The following is a 22989-nucleotide window of genomic DNA, read 5'->3' as shown; positions in this document are numbered from 1 at the left end:
GACAATATTTAAAATTTTGATTACTCAATTTTTTGACAATATTCTTTATACTTACACAAAATGACTAATTTTTCAATAGTTTATATATCCAGTAACACATAATTTGATGACTTTAGTTGTAAAAATTTAGGACATTAAATTAGTGGCTCTTTAATCTTTGGTCTGAATGTGTATTCAATTCACTTTTTTTAAAAAGTGCTTAATTCTTTCAAGAAAAATTTCTAAGGAATCTTTAAGTAAAACCAGTTGAGAAATATTTTTACTAGAAAACCATTGGCTGGCAATGGTAATGCTTGCTCCTGCATAGTCTCCATTGGTCTCTCAAAGCCTATCAGAGGACAAAAGCATACCATTTGTCACTAAAGAATATTTACAATTAAACTTACTCTTTAAAAATCCCATGAATAGAGTCTTAAACACTTTCCTAGATATTTTCATAACCTATAAATTACCTGGAAATTTTGTAGTTATAGGGTAGTTATAAATCATTTTTAAACAGTAGCTTGTTACTTACCAGTTTTCTCATGATAGCTAGAAAGCTCAGGATATAACTTATATTCATTTCCATTACCTGTTAAAATAAAAATAAAATAGGGGAAGATTTAAAAGCTTATTACAGTATATAAAACACAAAACATCAAATCTTGACCTTGTTAAAGGTTTACACTATTGGGCCAGGTTATAAACTGAGAGAAGCCTAATACCCTACAAAGGCTATGTACAAGGCAAAAGTAGCTGAAGTGCCTGATACTGCTCCATGCACAGTTCCAGAAGCAACCACAGAACAATTTAGCAAGTAAGGTTGTAGCCCCACATAGGGATCTCTAAACATTCTTTCTTGTTTAACCCTTAAGATAATTTCAGACATCATGCAGATGAGCCACTGTATAGCTTCTCATAGATATCTGAAGTTCAGAATGAACTTGAACAGTCATACAGAATACGCTTACAACACATTATGAATACCAATTACTTAAATTAAATAATCATATTTCTGCTTTTGAATTAGAGACGATAAACCATACTGATCTGAATCCTACTATGGCCAATTAAAGAAAATCAACTGGCCTTTCCTAATAGGAAGAATGTACAGCACCCACTTTCAACCTTTAAACAATATTTCCATGCTCTCAGCTGGGCTGGCCCTGAGGAATTCCTCCATAAACTAGTGGTCAGGAAATGCTGTCTCAAAAATCACTTCTCTCCACATGAATATAAAGATATAGAAAAGAAAGGTGATATAGATATCCCAGGAGAACCAACCTGAAGAAACTGAATAGAAATAATTTTGGGTAGATTACCATATTTAGATAAACATACTGATATGAATTCACAACATGCCCGACGGACCTAGACACTTCCGCCTAGTTATTTCCAGTTCAAAATAGCCATTTCCAGGTCAAAACATCTCGAGTGGACCCTGTGGCTTTGTGTGGTTGTGCATGTGCAGCCATGTGTTCTTCTACGCTCATGCGTGGAGTAGCCACATAAGTTCCTGTATGCAAGTGGGGCCCACCCTTTATAAGCCGGCGCCATTTTGCACCGGCCTCTCTCCTTTCCCTCTTGACCATGTGTTTCCCACAGGCCTGTTCACGTCTGTCTCTTTCTCTCCTATCTTAATAAAAACTCTTCTGTGGATTTGTCCTGTTTCAGACGTTTCCTCACAGGGTAAGAGAGCCGCCAAATAACTAACACATATGCCAAGTAAGATTTCCTCAACTCTGAAATGGGAACCATGACTCTACTGTACCAGGAAAGAAATCTAAATGAAAAGACAAAAGAAACTAAAAATTTTACTGACATGAAATAACATCTCTACAAATATGAGCACAGCAAGGAGAGATTTTGAAAGAGTGAAAATTAATATACAGATAAGACAATAGGTGAAAATCCAAATGTTATAGAGTGAATAAAGGTATTTAACATTATTTTGACTTACATATTGATAAAGGAAGAGAGAATCAATAAAACGATCTCAAAGTATTTGAAAAATAGTATCCCTAAATTAGACATTAACACTATCACAAGAAACTTCTAGGAACTGAATATAGTATTTTAACACAAGGTAAGAAGACCTTCTTGGTCATGATTTAAAAAAATATGAGCCTATAAAAAGTAGAGGACTGTGGTGATATTTTGTTTGTGCTCTAACAAATAAAGCTTGCCTGGAGATCAGAGAGAGGGCAGAGCTAGCCACTAGTTAACCACAGAGGCTAGGCAGTAATGGCACACACCTTTAATCCCAGCACTTGGGAGAAGAAAACAGGAACTGATAATGGCTGGGTGGAGAGAGGAAGTGATAAGGTGAGGTGGAGACTGGAGCTAAGCCCCTTTCTGCTGAGTAGGTTGGTGACTTTGGCTGCTCTGCTTCTCTGACCTATCAGCTTTCACCCTGACATCTGACTCCAGGTTTTTATTATTAAGACCAATTAGAATCTGTGCTACAGATGACAGACACATTTCACATAACAATTAAAACTTTTATGTGGTAAGTAAAATACATGAACATATACCCAAGATAAATGTTGAATATACCAAACCCAAATGACAAAGCCTTTAGAATATAAATATTTTCACAATTTAAGCAAGAAAAGAAATACACCAATAGAAAAAACCCTGACCAATAAAATGAGCTTTTCATTAAAAAAGTAAATCTAAAACTCCAAAAAATATATGAAGAAATTTAAATTCACTAACATATAGGGTTGAACATGATCCTGTTAACAAGGAAAGACAATTGTCCTTGCCTGAGAAACACTTCAAAATGTCCTAACACAAACAGAAGTGAGGTATGCAAGAGCTGTGAGTGGGAGAATGTTTAGGGCATATTATATGTTCAGGAACGTATGTGGTTGAAGGTATTCACTGTGGAGAGCTTTTGTGGTGGTAAATGAAGATGGTAATTGTGGTATTGTGTTCCCAAAAATATCGTGCAGCTAATAAACTTATCTGGGGTCAGAGAGCAGGATGGCCACAATATTAAACATGAGGATAGGCGGTGGTAGCACATGCCTTTAATCCTAGCATTCCAGAGACAGAAATACCTCTGGATCACTGAGTTCAAGGCCATATTAGAGACAGCCAGGCATGGTGACACACACCTTTAATCCCAGAAATCCAGCCTTTAATCCCAGGGAGTGATGGCAGAAAGTAGAAAGATATATAAGATGTGAAGACCAGAAACTAGAAGCATTTGGTTGGTTAAGCATTTGGCTGGTTAAGCATTCAGGCTTTGGAGCAGCACAGTTCAGCTGAGATCCATTCTGGATGAGGACTCAGAGGCATCCAGACAAGACCAGCTGAGGAACTGGTGTAGTGAGGAAGCTGTGGCTTGTTCTGCTTCTCTGATCTTCCAGCATTCACCCCAATAACTGGCCTCAGGTTAGATTTTATTAATAAGATTCTTTAAGATTCCTGCTACAGGTAATGTTTGTGATAAGGAATGTCAGGAAGCAATATGAGTGACGAACCTGGGCTAAAAATAAAAGAAAATGGAATTGGAACGTAAGAGTGGACTAGGGACAAGCCTTCTATGCTCATAAAAACATTACTATTTATTCTATTCCTTCTTCTACTGACAGTAGCTGCATTTTAACATGTAATATTGTTTTTCCAAAACTGAAAATTCTTGAAGGGCAAAATCCAAGGTACTGACACCTTTGTGTTCCATTCTATGAAATATTACCCACTGAAGCATACATTTAATATAATACATTTGCTAATAAACTATATACATGAAAAATACAATTCTAATAGTTAAGTGTCATAAAAAAGTTAAGACAGAGCCGGGCGTTGGTGGTGCACACCTTTAATTTCAGCACTCAGGAGGTGGAGGCAGGCAGATCTCTGTGAATTCGAGGCCAGCCTGGTCTACAGAGAAACTACACAGAGAAACCCTGTCTCGGGGAAAAAAAAAAGAAGAAAGTGATGACAGACTGTCCTAGTTCACCTTACATGCCCTGATCACAGCCCACCATTAAGGGAAAGTCAGGAAGTAGACAGAAACGTCAACAGGAACCATGGAGGAAAGCTGCTAACTTGCTTGCTCTTAGAAACATGTTCAATGGCCAACTACCTTTCTTATACCTCCCAGGATGACCTTTCCAGGAGTGAGACTGCCCATAATGGTCTGGGTTCTGCTGTGGATATCGCTCTGTGTAAATAAAGTTCTGATTGGCCAGTGGCCAGGCAGGAAGTAAAGGTGGGACAGGAGAGAAGAGAATTCTGGGAAGTAGAAGGCTGGAGAGGGACACCGCCAGCCACTGCCATGAAAAGCAACATGTAAAGACACTGGTAAGCCACAAGCCATGTGGCAAAGTATAGACTAACAGAAATGGGTTAATTTAAGATAGAAGAAGTAGATAACAAGAAGCCTGCCGCGGCCATACAGTTTGTAAGCAATGTAAGTGTCTGTATGATTATTTTATACATGGGTTGTGGGACCGCGGGGGCTTGGTGGAACCTGGAGAGAAGCTCTCCAACTACAAATGGCGCCCAACGTGGGGCTTGAACCCACGACCCTGAGATTAAGAGTCTCATGCTCTACTGACTGAGCTAGCTGGGCAGTTTCTAAACAATAAAGCCAGAGGTTGTGGATTTATTCCAGTTTAAGATACATCAAGTTTGATCAGCCAAGACCACCTGAAAGGTCTCTGATGACACAATGGCCCAGATGATCTGACATCCAGAATGGTTTCAAGGCAACTGGCTCAGAGGTTTACCCTCACAGACTACTCCATAATCCTAAAATTTTCTTTGTGTCCCCATAAGATACAGCGCCCCCCTCCAGCAGGAAGTAGTAAGAAAAACTACGCCCAATTTCCCAAAATTATCAAGCTGGCTTTGGAGATGGTATTGGCTCACTCCTTCTCTAAACCCAAGCGCATTGTTAAAAGAAAAGGTTAAGAGATTCTTGTGTCCCAAATCAGAAGAGCCCTCTGGTGTGGAACAGAGAAAAACCAATATTTTTCTTTAAAGCAGGTTGATTATAAATGCGATCTCTTTCTAAAGAAGAAAAGGGGATATGATATAGATATAATAGGATAAAAGGGTAGATTTAAGGAACTTACTTCTAAAGAGCAACAACTTGTTTAAAATGTTTTACAATGGTATAGACTTTAGTCTATTGATACAAACTTAAAGTTAATTTTGTTATACTGTGTGTATATTTCTACTCTTGTTTAAGGTATTATGTTTATACAGCTCATTTTAAAATGTAATGGATAATTAAAAATAGATTAATAATTAGTCATCTATGATAATCATACTCGTAGCCATGTTAGTTAAGTCTTCTAGGTATACATAGAGATATTTCAGATAGATAGGTAATCTTCAAATACTTCAAAGACCTACAGAATATGGCATTTAAAATATTTTTAAAATTTAGACTTTCCGGACAGTGAGACATGTCTGCTCCTGGCAGCACCGATTTACTTCAGAGAGGAAGATGGGCATTAAAGACACTTCATATGGAGTTTATCTTCACCTTGGCAAAAATAGCCATTTGGGCAAGAAACTGTTCTTGCCTGGACTGCTTGATCGACTGGACATGCAGGACCCATAGAAAGGTGACCACTAAACTTTGCTTGACAAAATGGTCCTTCAGGTTCCTGCTTCACAGAGGAAACTGCCAGACATTCTACAGGACACTGAGAGAAGTGACCGAGAGACTCTAGCCCTGTGGGCTTAAGACAAATGCCCCAACTTTACAAAGGAACATTAGGTGACTGTCCAGGCTGCCAGCTGTCTCTGTCTACTCTTGCAAGACTCCCGAAAAATGCCTGCATTCTTCTCCCGGTTCTCAGGTAATATTATATCCTTCTGAGGTCTTTGATGTGGTTGAAGGCTAGATAGTTATAATTTCCTCAATTATGATAAAAGATAAGTTAGATATAAAACTTTAGACTCACAAATATAAGATAGATAGGATATCTTCTTTAATATTGTAACTGTAATTCTTGCTTGATAATTGTTTTGTTATATGTAATTGTACTATGTAAAAGTTAAAACCTTCCTTAAAAAAAAGGGGAAGTGCTGTGGATATCGCTCTGTGTAAATAAAGTTCTGATTGTCCACGAGGGCTTGGTGGAACCTGGAGAGAAGCTCTCCAACTACAGGGTTCTGCCACATCAATCATCACTCCAACTACAGGGTTCTGCCACATCAATCATCAATCAAAAACAAAACAATACAATACAAACAACCCTCCTAGTCATGCCTCAGGCCTGTTCCTCAATTAAGATCCCTCTTCCCAGATATGTCTAGGTTTAGGTCAAATTGACCAAACCTAACCAACATAAAAACCCTGTCTGCTAGCACCATTCCCAGCCCTATCTCCTGCCACATAGTTCCTGAACAACCTTCCTCTGGTGAATTTCCTCAGTTCTAAAACCCCACCACACCATTTGTATATTCCCAGGCCTAGCTCTGGTCTCCCAGTTCCTGTACCAATCCAGTGTGTCTGGTGAATTTCCTCAGTTCTAAAACCCCACCACACCATTTGTATATTCCCAGGCCTAGCTCTGGTCTCCCAGTTCCTGTACCAATCCAGTGTGAGGTAGGCTAGAATGGCACATCAGACATACAACCAATGAAAGAAATCCACATGACCAGGTCACAATGCAAAAAACCCTCAATTAATATAAAAGGCCAGTACAGTATCTTATGCCCTGCTAAACCCACTAGTCCCATAGAAATGTTCTCTAATAAGAATTACTTAGATGAACCATAGGACACACAAATTTGCCTGCTTCCTTATAGAACTAACGACCATCAAACAGGGGTAGCACCACCCACTAACTGCCACATGGTTTTCCTTATCTGTGAATTCTGGACAGACCTGCCTTTAAACCAGGAGAGTAGGGCTGGAGAGGTGGCTCAGAGGTTGAGAGCACTGACTACTCTTCTAGAGGTCCTGAGTTCAATTCCCAGCAACCACATGGTGGCTCACAACCATCTGTAATGAGATCTAGTGCCCTCTTCTGGCCTGCAGTCATACATGCTGTATACAGAATAAATAAATCTTAAAAAACAAAAAAACAAAAAAACAAAAAACAAAACCAGTAGAGTAAAAAGAGACTATGGGGTGCAGGAGAGCTCTACAGTGAGATAGTAGGATATGGGTACTATGAAGGGGGACATGGGAAAATGGAGTTAGGGAGAGAAGGGAATACAGAGAAAGGATAGGAGGGAAGTTACACAACACTGAGGATGTTTGACTAAGCCATAGGGAAACATTATTTTATGTTGGCATACACATACACATAAATATTTTATACACACATATATACATGTTTACAGTTTAAATGAAGTTATGACACTTGGGATGAAAATGATCCTTCCAAGAACCATCCACAGACTTGTTAATGACATCCCAATGCTGGGTATGGGAATCCTCACTTCCAAGAGCCTCCAATAACATTACATTACAGGCTATTTTGCCCTTTGCTGTCTCCTAGAACTTAAAAGTAAGACCTTACTGCTGAAAACACCACACTTTGGACACAGGACTTGGAGGAACTGAGCTGGAATCGACCTGGTAATTTCTTCCCTGAGGAATATTGGCCAAAGGAGAAAAGCAAGCCCTACCTATCTGTAAAGTCTATGGCCTGAAACAATGACCACCCTGGTAAGATATTCCCTGTGGTGCAACAGTGGCACTTATTGCTATTGGTAACTAATAGCCATCAAATTGGACTTAAGCCTTGCTTAAGAGAATTCATGCCTGACTAGAAACCGAGTCAATGACCCATAGCTAATGAGGTTATAGACCTTACAGAAGAACCTACTATGGCCATTTTCCTAAACCAGTATAATTTTGAACTGCATTCTAAATACTTATATCCATAGATAAGTATAGTTCTTGTTATTCATCAAGGCTTCTTTTTGCAGCAGATGGAAACCATTACAGAGGTTATATAAGGGCTAGAAGGATTCTATATATCCACAATGGGAAGGATGGAAGGGATCTAAACACAGTACTTATACATAAACAAAACTAATAAAATGAAAGAGGAAGAAAGATTATAAATTTGAAAAGGAGTTGGAAGAACTCAGGAGGAATCAGAGAAGGGAGAGAAAGGGGTGGAAATGATATAAAGGCAGTATTTGTATATGAAAGCCTTAAAGACCTTTTTAAATTAAAAGATATTATGACAAGGAGAAACCTGGGTGTTTATAAACCTTAATTTCATATTGCAGGCTGCAAGAAAAATATGAAATAGCAATTCAGCTGATTATGACAAAGCTATACCTGGAAGAGTTACAAATTCTTCCAGAGGATGAGGCCAAGGCTCAAGGAGTCTTGGTGATATTGGCTTTTGAATATTAGCTGTTTCTTGCTATGAATTTCTTGTATGCTATGGTAGCTTTTCCATCATTCATTGGGCACAATTTCCCCTCTACAATTAAAGTATTCGTATAACTTTCTCCAACTGTGCTATAATAGACACAGTCAAAATCCCTAGTTTCAGACCTTTCTGTAATTATCATAATTAGCAGCATCTGGCCAGGACCATCCCTGGAAGGATGGACGAAAGTATCTTATCTGAGATACCTCACAGACTCTCTAAGAACAGACTTAAGCATCCAGGCTATCTGTTTGAGATGGCCTGGCAGATGCGCTAGTTAACTAATTAAGCTTAACCTTCACCTTTCCAAAGTCTTATCTCTAGTTTTAGATCTACCTTTAACAATTAACTCAGAACTAGAGGGTTTCTACTTATAGGTACATATGTGCTTATGACTCAGGGTGCCTAGCCACCAAGTGCACTCCCCCACCCTGCCAGAAAACGACAGGAGCTGAGATAGCTTGCACAGATAAAGGGACCAAAGGAAAAAAGAGGGCAGTTTTATTTTTCACCCATGACTTATAGGTTCTATAGGTTCTTAACATTTCAACTAACCACTTCTAAGAATATAGTTTGAGCACATAAATCCCCTTTGCTTAGATATTAACCAAATTTAGCCCCCATTAGTCACTTCCCTTTTGTGTTGCAAATGGTAGCTGACAATTACTACTCTTTTGTGGGGGTCGTATTGCCCCTCCTTTTGACCCTGAGGGAATTCAAGTCTGGTGACCTTGCCTTAGCCAGAGCATTGCTATTGCATGGGTATATAACTGTAAACCTCAGAGATTTAAGAACTAGACTGGAGGAATAGAAGAGAAAACTAGAAGAATGAGATGGAAGGAAAGAAGGAGATAGGAGAGGGGCTGAGATGGGAAAGACCTAGATGGATGAGGACCTAGATGGGGCGGAACAAAGAGGAAGGAATTAAGACAGCACATAAAGGGAACGGCAAAAATTGTAGAGAAATCAGGCAAGAAAGGATCTAAATAAGAGAGCAGAATAGAAGCTATGTAGAGAGAGAATGGACTCGAAGAATAAAGTGAATGGACTGAAGAGTTTCATGTACATATATTTATTAGAGTATCCCTCAGATTAATCTGCTGCTGGTAGCGTCTCTTCTGGAACTCTTGAAGAAGGCTATCGAGGGGCTGGACCCCAATAGCTTTTGTTAATTTCACCTAGTTTAAAAAACACTTCTTAGAGACCTATGTGCCTAGGAAAATACAGCAAAATAATTTGAATTTTTAAAGATTCTTTTATTTTTATTTTATCTATATGAATGTTTTGCCTGTGTGCATGTGAGCTACACATGTGCACTGTCCACAAAAACCTGAAGAGGATGTCCAATCCCATGGAACTAGAGGTGCAGATTTTTTTTTTTTTTGAGCTGCTTTGTGGTTGCTAGGAATGGAAACGGGGTCCGCTGCAAGAGCACTGAGTGTTATTGACTGCTGAGTTATTTCTCAAGCCCTATATGACATATAAATCTCATTGTAGATTAAAAAAAAATCTTATGAATGAGAGAAGTCTTCACAAATTACAACAGTGGAAAATCATATATGAAAGCCTAAATTACGGGTTAGAAAAAGCAGAACATTTATTTTTCTTAAATGCTCATAATTGTTCTATTTGATATTGAAATATAACAATATTATCTGTTTTCTTAATATTTAATGATTGCTTAAATACTGTTATATTTACACTGCAGTAGAAGCACTTACTCTGGGAGCCAGCATTCAGCTGGCCAGGTGCTCGGGATTGCTGTGGTCTTGATGATGGTTTTGGAGGTAATTCTTTAGCCTGTGAGATACAAGAATAAATATGCAAATTAAAAAAGAAATCTTTTACTTATGAGACTAGGATGATTTTGCCTCTAATCTGTTTTCTTTTCTTTTCTTTTTTTTTTTTTTTTTTTTTTGAGACAGGGTTTCTCCGTATAGTTTTGGTGCCTGTCCTGGATCTCACTCTGTAAACCAGGGTGGCCTCGAATTCACAGAGATCCCCCTGGCTCTGGCTCTGCAGGGCTGGAATTTAAGGCGTGTGCTGCCACTGTTGGTTAAATGGCACTGCTTGTGGCTGGTCGACGGAGCAAGAGTGCTGGAGTCACAAGCCATATGCCATATGTTACCTTTTAGAGCTTTATTGGGAGAGAGGAGAGACAGAGAGAGAGAGACAGAGAGAGAGAGAGAGAGACAGAGAGAGAGAGAGAGAGAGAGAGAGAGAGAGAGAGAGAGAGAGAGAGAGAGAGAGAGAGAGAGAGAGAGAGAGAGAGAGAGAGAGAGAGACCAACCATGCGGAGGGAAGAGAGCAGAAGAGAAAAGGGACACAGAGGGCCCGCCCGCCCGCTTTTTAGGCTGGGACACCATCACAGGCTGACAATGTAATTGAGTACATAGTCCTCACAACCACTGCCCAGCTTTTTTTTTTTTAATATAATTTTTTTTTATGAAAAAAAAGATTTTCTTTCCTTTTACATTCTAACCTGTTTATTGAGCAGGTTCCATCCTCTGCATTTATTATCTAGGCTCCCAGAAACTCATGTGTATGGTGCAGGACTGGATGTGAGACTATGCTGTGGGTTGATCTAGTACACTCCTGCACATACTCCTCCCCTCTGACATCTGTGTGTGATCTAGTACACTCCTGAACTTACCCCCTCCCCTCTGACATCTGTGTGTGATCTAGTACACTCCTGAACTTACCCCCTCCCCTCTGACATCTGTGTGTGATCTAGTACACTCCTGAACTTACCCCCTCCCCTCTGACATCTGTGTGTGATCTAGTACATTCCTGCACGTACCCCCTCCTGCTGTGGATATCGCTCTGTGTAAATAAAGTTCTGATTGGCCAGTGGCCAGGCAGGAAGTATAGGCGGGACAAGAGAGAAGAGAATTCTGGGAAGTAGAAGGCTGGGGAGAGACACTGCCAGCCGCCACCATGGAAAGCAACATGTAAAGACACTGGTAAGCCACAAGCCATGTGGCAAAGTATAGACTAACAGAAATGGGTTAATTTAAGATAGAAGAAGCAGATAACAAGAAGCCTGCCACGGCCATACAGTTTCTAAACAATGTAAGTTTCTGTATGCTTTCTTGGTTGGGTCTGAGCAACTGTGGGACTGGCGGGTAAGAGAGATTTGTCCTGACTGGGCCAGGCAGGAAAACTCTAACTACAAATGGCGCCCAACGTGTTGGCAAGAATTTCCACCTAAAACCTGAGAAAAAAGATTCTAAAACAGAGCTAAAAAGAACTTTTTAGTTGTCTCTCTCAAGTTAGCGGCAGCCTGCCGGTTTGAGCTACTATGGCGAGTTCCTGTCGTGATCGTCTGACCTGCAGTGTGGCGGGAATGAGGAATCTATAAGCGACACTTTACTCTGTTGTGTGGTGGATTTAGCCTTTGCTAGTTAAAAAAAAAAAAAAAAAAAAAGGTTTCTGGGCTATGAACTGCTTTGATAGAACTGTTTCTGAGAGTTGATGGTACACATGGCTCAAGACCCAGAGCTGGTGGTAAACTGTACCATCGCCATGTTGGGAAGCTGAGGTAGGCAGAGCCAGCAGCCACAGAGGCGTTTCAATCTTACAAAGATGGATATTACACAGAGAATCTGGTTTGTCTTGTCTTTGGGACTTTTAACTGCAGAAAAAGATTTGATCATAAAAGCTGTTGAGTTAAATAAATATGTAAATTGTAAAGGTAACTTGACTTCAAAATTTGGATATAAGGATATGTTGCTTTGGAAAAGAGTCTCTGCTTTTGTTTCCACAGAAAGCCAGAGGCTGTGGATTTGTTCCAGATTAAGATACATCAGGTTTGATCAGCCAAGACCACCTGAAAGGTCTCTGATGACACCATGGCCCAGATGATCCAACATCCAGAATGCTTTCAAGGCAACTGGCTCAGAGGTTCACCCTAATGGACTACTCCACAATCCTAAAATTTTCTTTGTGTCCCCATAAGATACAGCGCCCCCCTCCAGCAGGAAGTAGTAAGAGAAACTACGCCCACATTCCCAAAATTATCAAGCTGGCTTTGGAGATGGAATTGGCTCACTCCTTGTCTAAACCCGACATATTGCTAAAAGAAAAGGTTAAGAGATTGTGTCCCAAATGAGAAGAGCCCTCTGGTGTGGGACAGAGAAAAACCAATATTTTTATTTAAAGCAGTTTGATTATAAATGAGATCTCTTTCTAAAGAAGAAAAGGGGATATGATACAGATATAATAGGATAAAAGGGTAGATTAAGGAACTTACTTCTAAAGAGCAACAACTTGTTTAAAATGTTTTACATTGGTATAGATTTTAGTCTATTGATACAAACTTAAAGTTAATTTTGTTATACTGTATGTATATTTCTAATCATGTTTAAGGTATTATGTTTGTATAGCTCATTTTAAATTGAAATGGATAATTAAAAATAGATTAATGATTAGTCATCTATGATAATCATACTCATAACCATGTTAGTTAAGTCTTCTAGATATACACAGACATATTTCAGATAGATATGTAATCTTCAAATACTTCAAAGACCTACAGAATATGGCATTTAAAATATTTTTAAAATTTAGACTTTCTGGACAGTGAGACATGTCTGCTCCTGGCAGCACCGATTTACTTCAGAGAGGAGGATGGGCATTAAAGACACTTCATATGGAGTTTATCTTCACCTTGGCAAAAATAGCCATTTGGGCAAGAAACTGTTCTTGCCTGGACTGCTTGATCAACTGGACGTACAGGACCCATAAAAGGGTAACCACTAAACTTTGCTTGACAAAATGGTCCTTCAGGTTCCTGCTTCACAGAGGAAACTGCCAGACATTCTACAGGACACTGAGAAAAGTGACCGAGAGACTCTAGCCCTGAGGGCTGAAGACAAATGCCCCAACTTTACAAAGAAACATTAGGTGACTGTCCAGGCTACCAGCTGTCTCTGTCTACCCTACAAGACTCCCGAAAGTTGCTTGCATCCTTCTCCCGGTTCTCAGGTAATATTATATCCTTCTGAGGTCTTTGATGTGGTTGAAGACTAGATAGTTATAATTTCCTCAGTTATGATAAAAGATAAGTTAGATATAAAACCTTTGACTCACAAATATAAGATAGATAGGATATCTTCTTTAATAATGTAACTGTAATTCTTGCTTGATAATTGTTTTGTTATATGTAATTGTACTATGTAAAAGTTAAAACCTTCCTTAAAAAAAAAGAAAAGGGGAAGTGCTGTGGATATCACTCTGTGTAAATAAAGTTCTGATTGGCCAGTGGCCAGGCAGGAAGTATAGGTGGGACAAGAGAAAAGAGAATTCTGGGAAGTAGAAGGCTGGGGAGAGACACTGCCAGCCGCCACCATGGAAAGCAACATGTAAAGACACTGGTAAGCCACAAGCCATGTGGCAAAGTATAGACTAACAGAAATGGGTTAATTTAAGATAGAAGAAGCAGATAACAAGAAGCCTGCCACGGCCATACAGTTTCTAAACAATGTAAGTTTCTGTGTGCTTTCTTGGTTGGGTCTGAGCAACTGTGGGACTGGCGGGTAAGAGAGATCTGTCCTGACTGGGCCAGGCAGGACAACTCTAACTACCCCCTCCCCTCTGACATCTGTGCGTGGTCTGCAGGGGGCTGCAAGTGCAGTGATATGGTCACAGGGAACAGTCAGCAGAGAAAAGCACAGCTATATTGATAACTTAAACTCTATACTTCAATTTCACTCTGCACAACAGAGGTCAATTAAAGAACAAAGGAAGAAAGGCACAGCTATATTGATTCTCTAACATTACCAGATTTCATCTTGCAAGACATAAAATTATAGAAGACAAACAATTCTTAAAACACATACAATGTCAAAACTGTAGGCCATTTTTGAGGACTTTACATAAATGAATCATAAAAGAAGTTCAGTATATCAATGGGAACTTGCTATCAGAGATAGTATGTCCTGAGACAGTTCACTGAGAAAAATAGGAAGTCTTTCCACAGTACCTTCCTCTGCTCCCGTGCTACTTTCCTCAAATTGATGCGCTGTCCTTCATTTTCATACTTTTCAGTAAAGGAATCAAGAATTTCATAAAGATCTTCTGCTTGGGCAGGCCGTGGAACATCTCCAAATAAAATGTCATAAGCTCGAATGTCCTGACAGTAAAATCTAGTAAGCACAAAATTAGGAACATTTTTATAACATGTACAGATGTACTTTGGAGGTAAATATAGCACATTCACATATATGTGTAACCACTGTTATGAAATACATCAGATACCACAAGACTTACCTCATGTCTATTCTTAGATTCAATAAACATAAATATTGATATGTACTTTTCTTCTTACAAAAAGCATGTCAATACACACAGACACATTTATATAGAAATACATAAACATACAAAGTACACATATTTTTGTGTTATCTTTATGTTTTTCTACAAAATAATTACTATATATGGCTATGTGATTTCTTTAAAATGTTTATCAAAATTAAACTCGCAGTTCTTTAAGGGACTATTTCTTGTAGATTAAGCTAAGATTTAGCTGAGCTTTATGGAGAAGACTGCCAGACATCTAAAATGATGAGTTTCTAAAAGCATTCTCAAATTCATGAAACCATAAATGGACTGACACATCACTCTTGCTTCTATAGGATGAAGACTTTTGCAAACCTTAATTTTCTTCATTCAGACTAGTTCTGTCATATGCAAGATAGCAGCATGACACTCTTGGGAAAATTGGTGTAAACATTCACTCCTTCAGTGGAGTGTCTGTCCTACTGGTAGGGCCCTGTGGGTCACCAAGACATTGGCTCCCTTGGGCTGGTGATTCTGATATCTGTTGTTTTAATTTCTAAGACCCACTTGAGAAAAATAAAAACAAAAACAAACAAACAAACAAACAAGAAACAACTATCTAGACACAAGATTAAAGAAGCTCTGAGATAGCAACAAATACTTTAAAAATCAAATTGGGTTTTGAATCAAAATTGGTATCTACTTTACATGGAAGAATACAAATCCAGTGTGGTGACAGGAAATCTTCCACTGTGAGGCACTTCTAATTAATCCACAGATTATTTGCTGTGCTCACTACAATGCATGACAATGTCATATTGTCACCTAGTTGATTGTTGCCTGGTCATCAACTTATGGTTGTGCTTATTATAATGCTTAGCAAAAAAATGTTTACAACTAATACATGTCATGATTATAATTTTATTTAGCAAAAGAAGATTAAAGAGGAAGAGGGGGCAGTTGAAAGTATTAGTAAGAAAATTGTAACATGTTTTATTTTTTCTAAGTTTTATTTTTACAAGTATATACTACTTTTTAACTTATTTTATGTCTTTTGTGTGTGTGTATCAATGCACATCACATGATTACCTGGTGCTCTAAAGGTAAGAAGGCGTTTTATCCCTTGTAACTGGAATTATGGTTGGTGGTTATGAACCAGCATGTGGGTGCTGGGAACAAACCTAGGTCCTCTGTAAGAGCAACAAGTGCCCTTAACTGCTGTGACATCTCCCCAGTTCCAAGCAATACCAATTTCATCTTAAAAGTTTTAAATATAGACCTTGCTGCATTTAAAAGATTAAATGTGTACTTGTAAACTCGTAAATCATGACAGATTTTGAAGTATTTTTCTTCTCATCACACATTTTAAAAAACCAATCAAAGTCGCACTGTACGAACTTACTTCCGATTAGTTTCTTTCCTTTCAATCAAACAGCTACCTTCCAGGGAAATGCCAGCAAAGAGGCCCCTGGATTTGCAGTAAGTGAAGACAGCTGCAGAGCTCCTCAGGGACACGTTTCCTTCCAGGTTCCTACAAAAGATGGCAGAACCAGAATGACTGCTCATCACTTGGCCACCAGGTCTGTCTTCTTCCTAGGCCATGATTTTCTTTGGCTAAGCTAGAGTTTTAATGTGCTTGAAGAGAAGGCAGCGTGGGAGGACATATCACATGGAACTGCTGTAGAAGGGCTGGTGACCTGGTGGGGATGCACTGGAGAGAGACTTGAGAGCTAGCTCTCTCAACCGGAGGACCACATCCCCAGAGTGCTGAGAGTATGGATTCTTCTTACACAGAACATTTTCATATGGTTTACTGTTTAATTTACATAAATAAGTAGCATTTCTAATTCTCTAGCACGATTTACTAACCCAAGAATAGTTTCATTAACAGGGGAGGAAAATAAAATTACACTGTTATAAACAATCCTCAAAAGATCCAACCATTTCTCATTCTAACTATTTAATTTGAGAAAAACCTTTTTTTAAAAAAAAAAAATTCTAGAACACCGATGCCCTTTATCATTTAATAAATTTGACTATACTTAGCTTCATCAAAACTAGTGTCAATTTTATGTCAATTCAATGTGCATGTGAAAAACTATTTTTTCTCATGTGTCCTGGGCTCAGAGATTATTCCACTCACTGTTTTCTTTTTCTTCTTCTCTCTCTCTCTCTGTCTCTCTCTGTCTCTGTCTCTGTCTCTCTCTCTCACTGCCTGGCAAAGATTTATTTATTTATTATGTATACAGTGTCCTGTCTGTGTGTGTCCCTGCACACCGGAAGAGGGCACCAGATCACATTACAGATGGTTGTGAGCCACCATGTGGTTGCTGGGAACTGAACTCAGGACCTCTGGAAGAGCAGTCAGTGCTCTTAACCTCTGAGCCATCTCTTCAGCCCTTCTTTCTTTTTATAATTTCTTGTTTAAGAGAACTTTAATCATCTGGCAATTGTAGAAATTACATTTGTTCATTTTAACTCACATTTCTTCATAATACAAAAAACTTTTTAAGTCTTTATAGTTTGGTATATGTTTACTCACCTGCCTAGGGGCCCAACTGCTACAGTAAAATTCCCTCCAAGTGTCAGGTTTCCACCCTTTGCAAAGGCTTCTACTGCTCTGTCATAATTCAGAATTATTACCAAATCTGATACCTGAAATATAGAAACCCACTCATTTATAAACAGCCATACTGCCTGATGTAGTGGTGTATATCTTTAATCCTTGTACTTGGGAGGAATAGGCAGGTCTATCTCTGTGTTTAAGGCCATCCTGTTCTACATCAAATTCCAGGCTGCTAGCAAGTCTATTGTCTCAACAAACAAACAAGAGTCCCCCACCATAAAACAGCCACACCTAAATATTATCTAAAATACATGTTGATTTAAATTCAGCTATACCATATATAATGCAAACTTTCAATGTAGATAGCCAGATATGGAAGGGATACCATTATTTTGAATAGATAAGGCCAGAAGCCAGCCTTGTACAGGTAATTATGATAAATATTTGTGCGCCATTCAGCCCCTTTATACTTCCTGACAATAGGTAATGCAGCTGGTACATCATCAACTGTACTACCTGCAAATTGTCACATTGATAACCAGAAAAGATCCAACAGGTGAGGACAGAATGTGCTCTGATCTCAAAATAAACTTCTACAAAATATAGTCTCATAGAATGCAGAGCTGGGACTTCACAGCAGGCCTCATCTTGAGATGACTTCTACCCTAACTCCATGAGTGGCTGTATACTTACCACTTGAACACTGCACATTGAGTATTTGAATGGTGTTAGTTGGCTTCCATTAGTAATGTCTAAGGCAGTGACTTATTATTTTCTAAATAATAATAAAAACTAGAGTAAGATTTAAGTGACTGGTTAGGACAATACTGTAAGGATTCTGTCCTTAATTATGTCACCAGCCTGGGACGGTGGCCCAGCCTAAAAAGCAGGCGGGCCCTCTGTGTGTCTCCCTTTTCTCTTTCCGCTCTCTTCCCTCCACGCGGTCTGTTTCTCTGGTCCTTTCTCTCTCTCTCTCTCTCTCTCTCTCTCTCTCTCTCTCTCTCCCTCCCTCCTTCCTCTCCCTCTCTCCCCCTCTCTCTCCCAGTAAAGCTCTAGAAAGGTAACCATGGCTCGTGACTTTCCTCCAGCACTCTCTTCTGTCAGCATGGCCACCACCAGCACCAGCCAGCCACCAGCACCACCACTTTAACCAACAAATACAATATAAAGTTTGTTTTTCAAATTCATAAAGGCCATAGGAAGTCCAAAGTTAGACAAGAAAAAGAGAAGCACCTATCATGTGAGAGGCATCATTGGGGACCACAGTGCTGACCCCCACTTCCCCCCCACCCTTAGGGGAGGTATATTGATTTGTTACCCTGAAGTCTTAGCACAGACCCTACTTCACTCAGCTGTCATGAGGATCAGATACACACATCATCTGTATCTGTAAAATTGAAGACATAATGACGGGTGCTAAGAAATTGGGCTCAAAATGGAGACTATTTAGGTATGAACTCCACTAATTCTCAAAAGTTGTGTGACCTTGGGGAAATGATGTTGATAGATGCTCAAGCCATCCTCCACTGTCTGAGGAAAAGGAATTACTTGTAAGGCCTATATAGCCACATAATAGTGAAACACAAAGGTCAAGCAGATCCTAAAAGATGCCTTAATTTGGATAGTTCTTTATACTTTTCTAAATGTTTTCTAATTAATGATTCATTTTATAAACAGAAAAATCTTGTCATCAAAAACATCCATGATATAAGCAGGTTCTTGATATATGCAGAAAAATCTTCTCAACTCTTGCCAACTGTTAAGTCCAAAATCCCCCACCCCACCCCTAAATAAGGGAAACATTGTATTAAACAGGAGGACTTGGGCCAAGTAAACAGAATGACTGTAGCCTAGAGGTGGGGTTTCTGTTTACCAGAAGAGCAGATTTCCTAGGGCTTACAACCCTCCTGGAACTTCCCTTAACCTTCCACCAAAGGTCAACTACCTTGGGCAAAAGCACCTAATCAATCCAGACAGTCTGTATCGGTTTAGGTCCTCACTCTGCTGTCATATAAAAGCTGCTTGATTTTCCACCATTTTCCTCATCTCTCTGATCCCCTACCACACTCCCAGATATGGTCTTGGCAATTTAATCCCAATAACCCCATGGAGGGGTCCGGTTTGGTAGTTTTTCTGCACCATCACTTACACCAACTACTCTTCTTATCTGACATATAGATAACTTCTAAGGATTACAGTGTACAATGACAGAATGATCTAGCATTTCTTTACTGTTTGTTTGCTTACTACAGTCTCACTCTGCAGCCAATGCTGGCCTTGAACTTACAGTCTTCCTGCCTTGGTCTCCTGAATGCTGGAATTACAGGCCTGCTCCACTACACCCAATAGCATTCCTTGTGCAAATGTAATCCTGCAGTGATTATATAATCATGTATCTCAGGTACCTGGAGATAACAAAACAACCTTGCATTGTTTGGTCCATTCACACTCAAAAAAATGTAAATTTCTCTCTGGAAATGCTACACTAGTTGCTGTGTACTGCTTAGTGTAAGTGGTATAGCTCTGTGGGGAAAGGTTTCCCCAATGGAAGTGTTGCAGCTCTGAGATAAAGGTATCCCGGCAGTCTGGAGACAAGAAATATCACAAAATCACACCTTACAACAAACCTCACACAAGAGACTTGGAAAGACACAAGAGAAAGAAGCAGCAGGAAACTGAGCAGGAGACAGGCTTATTTAGAGTTTCTTGGGGTAAGGGTTTTCCAGGGTGGAGATTTCCAGAATGGAGTTGGTGGGTTTCAAATCCTTATTTTAGGGCAACCTGAGGGATTAGTTCAAAGTCAGGGATTGGTGTATTTTCAAGGTCAGGGATTGTGGGTTTTCAAGGTCAGGGATTGGTAAGTTTTGGTGGCTTTTCAAACCTAGAAGTGTGGACTTTTTACCCTACGTTTACAACAACTCAGAATAGTTAAGTAAGGCAAAGAAGCTCTGAGAGGCCACTTAGGAACAAGGTCAATCTTCTAATTTTCCATCTGCTCCGTATTTGGTTTCTTTGAAGTAAGATGATGCTGTGTTCTTTTTGTGATGCCACTGGTGAAACAGTCAATAACCTGTTTCTCTATTTCTATAGCTGAAAATGAAAAGCAGGAAAGTCTTCCTGATGAAGGCTGGACAATGAAGCAACACTGAGACAATGTAAGATAGCACTGAGAATTTGATATAAGTGTGAATGTTTTGTATGAAAATTTAATTTAAAAAGTGCAAGTTTTTCAATTAAATAAATCCTTAACTGTAAGAGCTAAAAAAAAAAAAAAAAAAAAAAAAAAAAAAAAAAGATAGTCCCAACAGTAAAATATGAGGGAAATATTCTGAGATGTCCTTTCTCTGAGCTACTATGGAGAATCACTTGGGATCTGTGTCACTTCCTGTGGTTGCTAAGGAGGTCTTCCCATAATCTCAAGTCTGGTTTAGGGGTAACACTTGACAGTTGGCAGCTAACAATCAGTCCCACCTCTGAGCAATGATAAGAAGCCTAGGGTATCCCCCTTTTGGCTCCTGTGGATCATTGAAACATTCCTTCCTGCAGGAAGCTCCTTAAGCAGAAGGTAAACAACTCAAAATAGCTTTAGGAAGTCCCTGAAACTGACTAGATTTATTAGGCTTCTCCCTGACAGAGTAAGTAATGAAAGCTTGAAGTCCATCTCAAATGGAAAGAAGCTTGGCATCAAAGAAGACTCTTGTAGGAGAAAAGCTTCTTTGAGAGTTAAAGTTATGTTTTAAGTTTTAATTACTGTGCATAAGAGATCTATAAATTTAAAAAAAAAAATGCCTCTAACCTATAAACCCCACTTGCCCCAAAACAGATAACTTCCTGGAATGCTGGGAGTTGTTCATGTAAGAATACAAGCCAGTATTTCACTTTTCTGCACAGGATGTGCTTGATCACATGCAGGCAGGAGGTACACAGACAGGAAGAGAAAGGTGGGAGGCACATAGCCATGCGGGTTTTGCCTTTATAAGCCTCTGTTCAATGTAATTTGGGGCTATTCTCTAGGAATTTCAGGTATAGACCTAGCCAGTGTCTACCTTCCTGGCCAGTATTTAATAAAGCCTGCTTCAAATTTGGCTCAAAAAATTGTGGTAGTGGTCATATTCTCTACTGGTGGGATTAACACTGCAAAGAAGACACTGAGATCAGCTTCCTAGAAAAAGCTAAAACCAGAAGAGCTGTCTTAAAGATGTTTAGACCAACTGAGGCACTTGGGAAAGGAACCCTCCAACCTGTTGAGCTGTCTACAGGTTGAAGTGTGCTCCAGGTTCACAGCTTTGTAAGCTGGCATCCATGTTGGGGTAGACTTTGGTGATATCGCTGTTTTTGGTCATTTCTGCTCCTATAATAACCCCTTACCCATATTACTGTAAATAAACCCAATAAAACTCCATTGGTTCACCAAGTTAGACTTCGGTAGTATCTGTACTTTGGTCTGTTGTGGGTTCCCTATCTGGAGTGAGTAGATGTGTATTTCATCTTCCCAGGAAAAGTTGTCACACAACACTCCATATTCATACTTCACAGAAGCCAGGCTGTCTTTTCTCTCCATTCTCCCTCACCCCCAACCCCTGCTCCCTTGGCTCTGTCTGGAAGCTATGTAACTTCCCTGTTGGTCTTATTATTACAAGGGTTCATATGTCTCTCATACCTAATTCTGAGGCATGGCTCCTCTCACCATACAAATCAGATATAGGGATTATTTCACATCTTCCAGTCCCCACGCAGAAGCTCTATTTGAAGGTTTGAAGACTAAACTCTCATCTCTGACAATAAAGGATCAGTAATATTGCCTCTGTAAGAGGCTGAGTTGGTTGGTGCCCCCTCACCTACCAAATTCTAGTGATAGAAATTCAGTAGTCCATCGTGAGCTCTGTCCGATTATCCTAAGAGAGGCTAAAAGCAGTATCATTTTCAGTGCTTTGTACTTTACTGTAATTTTCCTATAAAGATAATGTTAAATGTATTTAACACAATTCATGGCATTATTATCTCCTTACACTACTGACTTTCAAAGCTTTTCTTCTTAGAACAGTCAGAATGCCCATTAGGAAGACAGTGGGAGGGAATGTTGTCATCTTTGAATAAATGTACGAATGAATGAGCTGTTTTGTTTGTTTTTCCCCTGATCTTTCCATGTGCATTTCCAAGACTGCTTCTTCTGAGATAAACTATTTTCCCTTTTTCAGACTCGTTTGCCCTATGCCTGTGGTCTGCCTTTGCTACTGCCCTACCTGGATAATCTTATCTTTTCAATTATAAAGACACATCAAACTAAGGAAAAAGAATAACCTGATGACACTATTCTTAAATTTCTTTAGATGTCTGGGTTTCATGGTTTTCTATTTAATGTTTTAACAGGTACTGTAAGTTTTAAAAGGGCCAAAGGGGGGAAAAATGTATTAAAGAGGTTTGACTGGCAAAGGAGTCATGATCTCCAAGCCTCATAGAATCATTATATTATCCTGAAACTTGAAGTCTTTGTAAGTGGGAGAATACTTACTAAGGTTTCAGGCTGTCTGTCCCCATCTGCAGACAAATGCAAACTGGTTATGGATATGAATGTAGCTGGGTTCAGTCTTACAAAGAAATAAATGTCTTTTGGGTATAGATAATACTGACAAATTGTCATATGCTGTTTTAGCTCACTGCAAAGCTGGTTCTGGAGACAGGATTTGGCTCACCCACTTCAGACACAAGCATGTTTGTCTCAAAGTTTCCTCCAAAGACTTTGTTCTGGATCAGGTTGGCCCCTTGACTCTTTGACAGGGAGAACAGAACAGCCCA

General features: G+C 39.3%; 1 protein-coding gene and 1 non-coding gene across 4 annotated transcripts in view; both read right to left on the bottom strand.

Moving 5' to 3' along the window:
- The window catches only part of Sh3yl1 (SH3 and SYLF domain containing 1), an 88602-nt gene that overhangs the window by 43686 nt on the left and 21927 nt on the right, over positions 1 to 22989 (bottom strand). For all 3 annotated transcript variants that reach the window (XR_004943350.1, XM_036170246.1, XM_036170245.1), the window contains exons 5-9: positions 17170 to 17282; positions 16030 to 16158; positions 14332 to 14494; positions 10070 to 10148; positions 515 to 571 (exon numbers count right to left, since the gene is read on the bottom strand). Coding sequence is in view for 2 of the 3 variants with exons in the window: in XM_036170246.1 (XP_036026139.1) it covers positions 515 to 571; positions 10070 to 10148; positions 14332 to 14494; positions 16030 to 16158; positions 17170 to 17282 (541 nt within the window). In the remaining variant the exon portion in view is untranslated. The remainder of the gene's footprint in view (positions 1 to 514; positions 572 to 10069; positions 10149 to 14331; positions 14495 to 16029; positions 16159 to 17169; positions 17283 to 22989) is intronic.
- On the bottom strand, positions 4492 to 4564 carry Trnak-cuu. The gene has a single exon. It is a non-coding gene; the product is annotated as a tRNA-Lys (tRNA).

Source organism: Onychomys torridus, chromosome 21 (assembly GCF_903995425.1).
Source record: "Onychomys torridus chromosome 21, mOncTor1.1, whole genome shotgun sequence".
In the NCBI taxonomy this organism is placed as follows: domain Eukaryota; kingdom Metazoa; phylum Chordata; class Mammalia; order Rodentia; family Cricetidae; genus Onychomys; species Onychomys torridus.
Note: the sequence above shows the minus strand (reverse complement) of the source record. Positions and strands in the feature narration are given on the sequence as shown.